Source organism: Sebastes umbrosus, unplaced genomic scaffold (genome assembly GCF_015220745.1).
Source record: "Sebastes umbrosus isolate fSebUmb1 unplaced genomic scaffold, fSebUmb1.pri scaffold_208_arrow_ctg1, whole genome shotgun sequence".
Classification (NCBI taxonomy): domain Eukaryota; kingdom Metazoa; phylum Chordata; class Actinopteri; order Perciformes; family Sebastidae; genus Sebastes; species Sebastes umbrosus.
In genome coordinates, this window is record NW_023618513.1 from 22,501 (window position 1) to 32,839 (window position 10,339).

The following is a 10,339-nucleotide window of genomic DNA, read 5'->3' on the forward strand; positions in this document are numbered from 1 at the left end:
CCCTCTGGTGACGCGCTACAAGAAGACCTGGTTCCTGACGGGCGTGGTGAGCTGGGGGAAGGGCTGCGCCAACGAAAACCTGTACGGGGTCTACACCAGAGTCAGCAACTTCCTGGACTGGATCCAGGACATCATGTCCACCGTCTGAGATGTTCAGGTCCAAACCCAGAAGAAGTTATTACTCAACCGGAGAGTTCATAACCTGTACTAATACAGATATACAGATGTGTAATACAGCTATACAGATGTGTAATACAGATATACAGATGTGTAATACAGATATACAGATGTGTAATACAGATGCTGCTGATTGGGTAATTTGTCAACAAATAAAAGATGAAGACAAACTGAACTTGTTGATTCATAGCAACCTGTACAGCTGCAACATGAGTTCCTCCTGTGAGCAGCCACCTAGCAACCACCTAGCAACCACCTAGCAGCCAACTAGCAACCACCTAGCAGCCAACTAGCAACCAACTAGCAGCCACCTAGCAACCACCTAGCAGCCAACTAGCAACCACCTAGCAACCAACTAGCAGCCACCTAGCAACCACCTAGCAGCCACCTAGCAACCACCTAGCAACCACCTAGCAAACACCTAGCAACCGCATAGCAACCATCTAGCAGCCAACTAGCAGCCACCTAGCAACCACCTAGCAGCCAACTAGCAACCAACTTGCAACCACCTAGTAACCACCTAGCAGCCAACTAGCAACCAACTAGCAGCCACCTAGCAACCACCTAGCAACCACCTAGCAAACACCTAACAACCGCATAGCAACCATCTAGCAAGCAACCAGGAGTCAACTAGCGACCACCTAGCAACCTACTAGCAAGCAACCAGGAATCAACTAGCGACCACCTAGCAACCATCCAGCAACCACCTAGCAACCACCTAGCAACCACCTAGCAACCATCCAGCAACCACCTAGCAACCAACTAGCAGCCACCTAGCAACCGCCTAGCAAACACCTAGCAAGCAACTAGCAAACACCTAGCAAGCAACTAGCGAAAACCTAGCAACCAACTAGCAACCACCTAGCGACCAACTAGCAACCACCTAGCGACCAACTAGCAATCACCTAGCGACCAACTAGCGACCACCTTCAACCACCTAGCAACCGACTAGGAATCAACTAGCAACCACCTAGCGAAAACCTAGCAACGATCCAGCAACCACCTAGCAACCAAATAGCAACCACCTAGCAACCATCCAGCAACCACCTAGCAACCAACTAGCAGCCACCTAGCAACCACCTAGCAAACACCTAGCAACCAACTAGCAGCCACCTAGCAACCACCTAGCAAACACCTAGCAACCAACTAGCAGCCACCTAGCAACCACCTAGCAACCAACTAGCAACCACCTAGCAACCACCTAGCAGACTGAACTTGTTGTTGATTCATAGCAACCTGTACAGCTGCAACATGAGTTCCTCCTGTGAGGGTCAGAAGCTCTAGTTAGTCCGGGTCATGTTGAGTCAGACGGGGATTTCCACTGGGAACATGTGATCAATAGTTGGGGGGAGAGGGTGAGGGGGTGTGGACCAGACTTTGCACCGTTGGGTCGACAACGAAGCAGCACAACGTTCTGATGAAATCCAACGATGTGGCTGAGAGTCTTCTTCACCTTCGTCTTCAGCGTCTCCAGCTGCCAGCCGGCTTCAGGTGAGCCAAGTCAACGTTTGAACACAAGTCCAGCTAGTGTTGCACCAGATGAAGGCTTCTGTTTGAACTCTTCCTTCCGTCTCTCTGTGTGGAAGTCTTTCTGGATCCGGGTCGAGCCCATGGCGTCCTGGTCCGGACTCGGCGGTACAACTCGGGCTGGCTGGAGGAGCTCCAGATGGGGGATCTGAAGAGGGAGTGTCTGGAGGAGAAGTGCTCCTACGAGGAGGCCCGGGAGGTGTTCGAACACACCGAGACCACGGTCAGAATCCGTTTTATTATTCTGGTGTTTAGGTTGTTCCGACCAACCGGTCCAGAAAACGCTCTGGAGGGAATTCCTTCAAATTTGGCACAAACGTCCACTTGGACTCAAAGATGAGCTGATGATAGTTTGGTGTTAAACGGTCGATGTGACGTCGGTGTGAACTGACACCGGACCGGTTGGCGGAGGAAGACGAGTGTTACTGTAAAACTAGTTTCTGTCATTTGGACTGATATCTGTGTTTCTGTTTCCTCAGGACGAATTCTGGAAAACGTACAACCGTAAGCAACCACACATTTTCTTATTTATTCAATCTCATACCGGTATAAAGTCTCCTAGCATGAAGTCATGCTAGCTGCTAACCGAGGCTAACGGCGGTTCCGACCCTGATCCAGGGCCGTCATATTTTTGGGTCAGTGACTCTGAAAATCTGCTGTAAGACGAATATGGAAATGCACAAATGACTTTCCTCGCCAAACTTTAGCGTAAGTTTGGAGCGTTATTTAACCTCCTTCATGACCAGCTAATCTGACATGGTTGGTACCGATGGATTCATCAGGTTCTGTAGTTTCAGATGATACCAGGATCTTCACTCTAGCTTTAAAACTGAGCCACTACAACCTCCGAAAAATCAATCGCATTAATGCGTTAAAGAACGAGTTATTATCTCGTTAGCTTTGACAGCTCTAGTTATTTGTTTTAAGTGTTGTGGTTACCAGAGATCGTGATCCATGATTCATAGTAGACGATTGGTGCTTGGTAGTTCTTAAACTGTGTGATCTATTGTACTTTAATCCTGAACTAAAGACTGTGTTGTGGTCCTGTAGTTCCAGACAGCTGTGAATCGACTCCCTGTCTGAACGGCGGTAGCTGCTCTGCTCAGGGTTCAACCTACACCTGCTACTGCCTCCCTCAGTTCAGCGGACTCAACTGTGAGCAGGGTGAGCAAAACAAACGCTCCTAAATCATAAATACCTGACCTCTACAATGTGTACATGTGGATTGTTAAAAGTACCACGATGTCAAAATACAAGATCATGTGTGATGCTGCTGTTTTGATCTGTGGAGTTCCTCAGGGCTCTAGTCTGGGTCCTGTTGTATTTCCTGTTTATACGTTACTGTTGGGTCTTTTAATTCATCATTTAAATGTATGTTTTCACTTCTGAAACTTCTGACACACGACTGTACTTATGACACACGACTGTACTTATCAGAAAACTAGTTGACCTAAAAGTTCAGTATTTTGAGCTCTAAATTAGGAAACTTTTCTAACTTTAGACGATATCTTATTAAGGCAAAGTTTCTTATTTAACACTGATACATATTTAATCAAATGAAGGTTGTTAGTCCCCAAAACTAACATTTTTCATTGGCATCGATACAGAAAATCAACAAGTGAACAACCAGATATTTGCTCTTCGTGTTGAACTAAATGTTTTTACAGGAGCCGTCAACGCCACCTGCCAGCTGGAGAACGGAGGCTGTGACCATTTCTGTGATGAAGACGAGGGACGACAAAGACTGATCTGCTCGTGTGCTGACGGCTACTTCCTGGACGTCGATGGGCGGAGCTGCGTAGCGAAAGGTCGGAGTACGATTTAATGCTTTCATGTGATTTTTTAGTGTTTTATCGTCGTTCATATTAGAAAATATTCTGACTCAGTTTATGCTGAAAGTTCAACTTTGTCACTAAGATAAAATATATGAAATGAAACTGTAATTCTTTTTGGCTCAGTATCTCAACAATTTGACCGAACAACAGAGGTCCCAGTGTCGATCCTTGTGGGACGCCACATCTGAGCTTAAAATAAGACAATAATAATTTACAAAGTTAACTTTAACCGTATGATTTGTTTTTGTGGTTTCAGAGTCGATAGCGTGCGGTATGGTTCCGGTTCTGCACGGACAAAACAAAACGGAGCAGCTGGACTCTCGAGCTCGGATCGTCGGGGGAACGGAGTGCCCCAAAGGTGAATGCCCCTGGCAGGTACGTTACAGTTAAAGGGACAGTTCACCATTTACTGTTTCACTACTGCTTCTTCACTCCATGTCAGGACACAATCAATGAGGAGAGTCTGGAAAGTACCTTCAGAACCAGAACCAGGTTCTGGTGGAAAGTCTCCAAAGATGTCAACAAACAAATATCCTAGAAAATGAAAATGTAAAAGCTGCTTGTGTGCCGCAGGTCCTGCTGATGTATAAAGGTAAAGGTATCTGTGGAGGAGTGATCTATAAACCTACGTGGATCCTCACAGCCTCTCACTGCCTGGAGGACACCGACGCTCAGTTCCTGAAGGTGGTCGCAGGTACGAATCCTGACTCATCGGCAGGTGTGTTACCATGTTAAAATTTGACCATTAAAATCATCGAGCTCTGTGTCCGTCAGGTGAACACAACACGGAGGTGAACGAGGGCACGGAGCAGTTCCTCCAGGTGTTGGAGATCTTCATGCACGAGAACTACGTGAAAAGCACCGCCAACAACGACATCGCCCTGCTACGCCTGGCGGCGCCCATCGTCTACACGCCGTACGCGATCCCGGCGTGCCTGCCGACGCGGCCGCTGGCCGAGCGCGACCTCTGGGCCGTTGGCCTGCACACGGTGAGCGGATGGGGGAGGCGGGGCGAAAACGGGCCCACCTCAAACATCCTGCGGCGGCTGAAAGTCCCACGGATCCGGACGCAGCAGTGCCTGGAGGAGAGCCACGTGGCACTGACGGAGAACATGTTCTGCGCCGGATACATCGAGGGCCGGCAGGACTCGTGTAAAGGCGACAGCGGCGGCCCGCTGGTGACGGAGTACAAGAAGAAAGCGTTCCTGCTGGGGATCGTCAGCTGGGGGAAGGGCTGTGCCCGACCGGGCAACTACGGCATCTACACCCGAGTGTCCAACTACCTGGAGTGGATCCACAACCGGACGGCGACGCCAAACCCACCGGCCATCACCACCGAGGCTTCGACACACAACCTGACGACCTGAGAGTCCGTCCCGTAGTTTATATATATCTATATTAGGGCTGTCAACACTAACACGATAATAACGCAAATCCATTTTAACGCCACTAATTTCTCTAACGAATTAACGCAAATAGTGATTTTTAGGTTGTAGCGGCTCAGTTTTATAGCCAGAGTGAAGATACTGGTATCATATGAAACTTTTATTTTTGATATTTTAGGTTTTATCGTCATTTGAAGTGAGAACTTTTTGGGCAGTCCTTTAGGTCGGTTAGTTTTCTGACAAATACAGTCGTGTGTCGTCTGCAGAGAAGTGGAAACATACATTTAAATGATGAATTAAAAGACCCAACAGTCATAAATAAACATGAAATACAACAGGACCCAGACCAGAGCCCTGAGGAACTCCATCACTCAGAACAGCAGCATCAGACTCATTTCTTTAACGCATTAACGCAATCAATCTTTCAGAGGTTGTATCGGCTCAGTTTTAAAGCTAGAGTGAAGATCCTGGTATCATAGTAAACTACAGAACCTGATGAGTCCATCGGTACCAACCATGTCAGACTAGCTGGTTAAATAACGCTCCAAACTTACACTAAATGTTGGAGAGGAAAAACTGTCATGTCCATTTTCAAAATTGGGGCTGCAGTTTGCCATGTTATGATTGGAGCATATTGTTTTATGCTAAATGCAGTACCTGTGAGGGTTTCTGGATCAATATCTGTCATTGATTTGTGTTGTTCATTGATTTATAATAATAAATATATACATACATTTACATAAAGCAGCATATTTGTCCACTCCCATGTTGATAAGAGGATTAAATACTTGATAAATCTCCCTTTAAGGTTCATTTAGAACAGATAAATAATGTGTGATTAATCATGATTAACTATATGAATCCATCGACAGCTCTACTTATATCAAAGTACTTTAAAATAACTTATGTAAACTGTGAAATTTGTATGTTGTTAATGTTGAACAGTATTTAGCGATGGGAGAAAAAGGTACAAATACTTTATCTGGTTACTTTATAATTAAATGTTTGTCTGTGAGGCGTTCAATGTCCGTCTGATTTATTAATTGTGTTATAAATCTGAGTTTCTGTTATTGCATCATAACATGAACAATAATGTCACGTTGAGGTGTCTTCTAATGTTAAAGTATCTAAACTATGATTCAAATTGTATATTCATTATATTAATATAATTTATTGTATATTATATTATATATATTTTATATGAATAAAACATCTAAAATATGTTTTTTTTATATATTTTAGTGTTTGTCAGGTTTTGTATTCTGCTGTCAGTTTATTTAGTAATTTCACAATAGAGCCAGTAAATGTGTGTGTTGCATTATTTCATCATTCATGTACACAACTAGTAACTACTAGTAACGTGTACCTTTACTGCAGTACTTTATATTTCTAGTGTTACTGCTGATACTTTAACTACATGAAGCTGATGATACTTGTGTACTTCAGTAGGATTTTGCTGATAATCGATGAGCTGGCAGTAACTGGACGTGTTTACTGACCTGCTCGGAGGGTTCAGCGGCTCGTTGGGCGTCGACTTCTAAAAGACTCAAAACGTTGTTTGTTCGTGTTTTCGTTGAGACTCTGAACTCATCATGTTGCTGAAGAGCTGCTGCGGCGTCTGGATCCTGCTGTCGGCCGTCGCTGCTGCTGCAGGTAATCAAGGAAGCATGTTATTAATGTTTATATATATAAATATATATACACTACAGTAAGTAATCAGATGTTACGCTGATGATGTTCGTCTCTCCCTCAATAATAACTATTTTATTCTAACAGATAAAAACAGAATAATGTTTTATTTACATGTGAAATAGTCTGAATGAACTGTTCCAACAGTAGTGTATTTCACAGTTAATTAAAAGACAAGTATTTCTGGGTGTTTCCTGCTCCTCATTTAGTGCATGTGTTGATGGTTATAGGTTTAATAAATGCAGCTATTTGATCGTTTGCTTCAGTGTTCGTCGAGAAGCACGAGGCCAACCGAGTGCTGCAGAGATGGCGGCGAGCGAACAGCGGCTTCCTGGAGGAGATGAGAAAAGGAAACCTGGAGAGGGAATGCGTCGAGGAGATCTGCAGCTACGAGGAGGCACGAGAAGTCTTCGAAGACGACGACCTGACGGTCAGACAAAATTTAAATGTTGTTTAACACAAGACACTGAATCTTTAAGAGTTTCTTCTGGACTTTTAGTTTTTCAAACCCTGAAAATCTGAGTCAAAACTTTTATTGTTATTTGACAAAAGCAGATATTTATTTTTGGAAAATAAGTCATTCTTTGTTAAATATAGCTTATGATTTGACAGTTACATGTTTGTATGAGCTAACATTCGTGAGAATTCTTGTGCTGCATAAAAACTTTTGGCTTTAGCTCACTGTCTGTTGATACATCGTCTGTGTTTCTGTAGAAAAGCATCTTCTGTTCTTGAAAATGTTCAGTTATGATGAATAATTCACTCTAACATGTTCAGTTACTGTATATTTATGTGGTTATTTGTTAATTTCTTTCTGTCTTTGCAGGACCAATTCTGGCTGACGTATGCACGTAAGTAACACCTTTAACTTTGTCCATTATTTATAATTTGTGGTCATGATTTTCATCTTTCATCTTTTGAAAGACATCAGGAAGGAGGTTTGTTCTAATTAAATAATTTTGTAGCAGCAGAATAAAGTTTTAATAAAATCTTTTGATTGGAAGGTAAAATAATAATAATAAGTCTCTCTGTCTTTAACATTGATTTTATGTCACAGGTCGTAACCCCTGCCAGGTCAATCCGTGTCGTAATAACGGGACATGTGTCCGCATGGGGACGTCCTACCAGTGTTACTGTCCTGAAGGATTTGAAGGTCAATACTGTCAGACAGGTAAAACAATACATTCATTAAATATCAGATATTTAAATTATAAAACAGCAGCTGGAAGTTATTTTAGTAATTCATTGAATTTATTTATTAAATCTAACAATTTCTGCTGAGAGTAAAAGATGCTAATGACTAGAGCTTATAACCATATTACATTTGTTTTACGAATTTACACGTGTGAAATGTTTCGGATAGACAATGTGACGATAGTAAATGTACTGATTTATAAAGTTGTTCCGTTAAGTTGTTTTAGAAGATTGTTAAGTTGTTTAAGAAAACTGTTAAGTTGTTTTAGAAGATTGTTAAGTTGCTTTAGAAGATTGTTAAGTTGTTTAAGAAAACTGTTAAGTTGTTTTAGAAGATTGTTAAGTTGATTTAGAAGATTGTTAAGTTGTTTTAGAAAACTGTTAAGTTGTTTAAGAACTGTGTTAACTGTTATTATATAAATATATATCGTGTCTTTATGTCCTCAGTGATAGAAGACCTGCTGAAGTGACAGTTCAGGAATACGACGTAGTAATATTAATGTATATTAATGTTATAATATATTTATGTTCTCAGTGATAGAAGACCTGCTGAAGTGTCTTTACCAGAACGGACACTGTCAACACTTCTGTGACGGTTCAGGAGTTCGACGTAAATGTTTGTGTGCTGACGGATACAAACTGGGAGAAGACGGACGTCAGTGTGTCGCTCAGGGTACAAATACTACTTCCATAAACATGTGTTTACTAGTATTATACGTACCTTTGTGTATTCAGTTCAGCCGGTGACCAGTAGGGGGCAGCAGACTCTGAACTAACAAAAACAAACAAGGAGGACCGTTACGACGAGATGCTAACAGAACGTGTTCCTGCTGCTGCTAAATAACTAACAACTAACAAGTATTTACAGTTAAGTCAAATTGTTAAGTAAAGCTGTTTAATAAAGTTGTTTAGTAAAGTTGTTAAGTAAAGTTGTTTAGTAAAGTTGTTAAGTAAAGTTGTTAAGTAAAGTTGTTTAGTAAAGTTGTTAAGTAAAGTTGTTTAGTAAAGTTGTTTAGTAAAGTTGTTTAGTAAAGTTGTTAAGTAAAGTTGTTAAGTAAAGTTGTTTAGTAAAGTTGTTAAGTAAAGTTGTTAAGTAAAGTTGTTTAGTAAAGTTGTTAAGTAAGGTTGTTAAGTAAAGTTGTTTAGTAAAGTTGTTAAGTAAAGTTGTTAAGCAAAGTTGTTTAGTAAAGTTATTAAGTAAAGTTGTTAAGTAAAGTTGTTTAGTAAAGTTGTTAAGTAAAGTTGTTTAGTAACGTTGTTAAGTAAAGTTGTTAAGTAAAGTTGTTAAGTAAAGTTGTTTAGTAACGTTGTTAAGTAAAGTTGTTAAGTAAAGTTGTTTAGTAAAGTTGTTTAGTAAAGTTGTTAAGTAGTATTTAAGAGTATTTCTACACGGCGGTACTGTTTCTTATATATCACAGTACTTGGTAGTTCTTTGGTGAAACCAGGTTTAACTTATTGTATTATGTATAACATGGTAATAATATAGTAACAGCAGTATTTGTGTTTCCAGTGGAGTATCCGTGTGGTCAGCTGCCTCCACAGGAGCCGGGTCAGAACCAGAGCGTGGTGGATCAGACCAGACTGGTGGGATCCAACATCTGTCCTAAAGGAGACTGTCCCTGGCAGGTAACGTACAACATGTCAGGTATTATATACGTTGTATATATATATATAGATATATATAGATAGCTATGTATATATATCTATCTATATATATACAGATATATATCTATATTGATCTATGTATCCGTCCATCAGGTTCTGATTAAGCTGAATGGAAACAGTCACTGTGGAGGAGCTCTGATCAAACCCGACTGGGTCGTCACCGCAGCTCACTGTATCCATGGCAACGACCCTCAAAGCCTCACCGTGGTGGCAGGTAACCAATCAATCAATCAATCAATCAATCAATCAATCAATCAATCAATCAATCAATCAATCAATGCTTCCTACTCAGTTCGGCTACACTTTTACATTCCTAAAGTTGTTCTGTAAAGTTGCTTAGTAAAGTTGTTTTATAAAGTTTAGTAAAAATATATAAAGTTGTTCTGTAAATTTGCTTGATAAAGTTTTTTTGTAAATTTGTTTGATAAAGTTTTTTTTAATTTGTTAAGTTTTTGTAAAGTTTTTATTAAGTTATTCTGTAAATCTGAATTTTGTAGTTTCGTTCAGATAGATATAGATATAGATATAGATAAAGACATAGACATAGATATAGACATAGACATAGATATAGACATAAACATAGACATAGATAAAGATAGACATAGATATAGATATAGACATAGACATAGATAAAGACATAGACATAGATATAGACATAAACATAGACATAGATATAGATATAGACATAGATATAGATATAGACATAGACATAGATAAAGACATAGACATAGATATAGACATAGACATAGATAAAGACATAGACATAGATATAGACATAAACATAGACATAGATAAAGATAGACATAGATATAGATATAGACATAGACATAGATAAAGACATAGACATAGATATAGACATAGACATAG

General features: G+C 40.6%; 3 protein-coding genes across 3 annotated transcripts in view; all 3 read left to right on the forward strand.

Moving 5' to 3' along the window:
- Positions 1-352, forward strand: part of f7l (coagulation factor VII, like) — a 3,947-nt gene extending 3,595 nt beyond the window's left edge. Inside the window, exon 8 of the mRNA XM_037763220.1 lies at positions 1-352. This exon is cut by the window's left edge and continues 400 nt beyond it. Coding sequence (XP_037619148.1) covers positions 1-148 — 148 coding nt within the window. The 3' untranslated portion in view covers positions 149-352.
- A 1,161-nt stretch (positions 353-1,513) lies between these two features.
- Positions 1,514-5,298, forward strand: f7 (coagulation factor VII). The gene is made up of 8 exons (XM_037763219.1): positions 1,514-1,668; positions 1,764-1,927; positions 2,184-2,208; positions 2,755-2,868; positions 3,372-3,512; positions 3,796-3,914; positions 4,113-4,233; positions 4,314-5,298. The coding sequence occupies exons 1-8, from the start codon at positions 1,608-1,610 to the stop codon at positions 4,904-4,906; spliced, it is 1,338 nt and encodes a 445-aa protein (XP_037619147.1). The 5' UTR covers positions 1,514-1,607; the 3' UTR covers positions 4,907-5,298.
- Positions 5,299-6,381: 1,083 nt separating this feature from the next.
- Positions 6,382-9,817, forward strand: LOC119484421 (coagulation factor VII-like). The gene is made up of 7 exons (XM_037763222.1): positions 6,382-6,577; positions 6,880-7,043; positions 7,440-7,464; positions 7,671-7,784; positions 8,343-8,480; positions 9,318-9,433; positions 9,566-9,817. The coding sequence occupies exons 1-7, from the start codon at positions 6,517-6,519 to the stop codon at positions 9,800-9,802; spliced, it is 855 nt and encodes a 284-aa protein (XP_037619150.1). The 5' UTR covers positions 6,382-6,516; the 3' UTR covers positions 9,803-9,817.
- Positions 9,818-10,339: the final 522 nt, after the last annotated feature.

Excerpts from the sequence above, each read along its gene's own strand:
- f7 (XM_037763219.1), top strand. The coding sequence starts at position 1,608 with ATGTGGCTGAGAGTCTTCTTCACCTTCGTCTTCAGCGTCTCCAGCTGC. Across the intron at positions 1,928-2,183 it reads TCGAACACACCGAGACCACG|GACGAATTCTGGAAAACGTA; the intron begins GTCAGAATCCGT and ends CTGTTTCCTCAG. Across the intron at positions 3,513-3,795 it reads GCGGAGCTGCGTAGCGAAAG|AGTCGATAGCGTGCGGTATG; the intron begins GTCGGAGTACGA and ends TTGTGGTTTCAG.
- LOC119484421 (XM_037763222.1), top strand. The coding sequence starts at position 6,517 with ATGTTGCTGAAGAGCTGCTGCGGCGTCTGGATCCTGCTGTCGGCCGTC. Across the intron at positions 6,578-6,879 it reads GGCCGTCGCTGCTGCTGCAG|TGTTCGTCGAGAAGCACGAG; the intron begins GTAATCAAGGAA and ends CGTTTGCTTCAG. Across the intron at positions 9,434-9,565 it reads AAGGAGACTGTCCCTGGCAG|GTTCTGATTAAGCTGAATGG; the intron begins GTAACGTACAAC and ends TCCGTCCATCAG.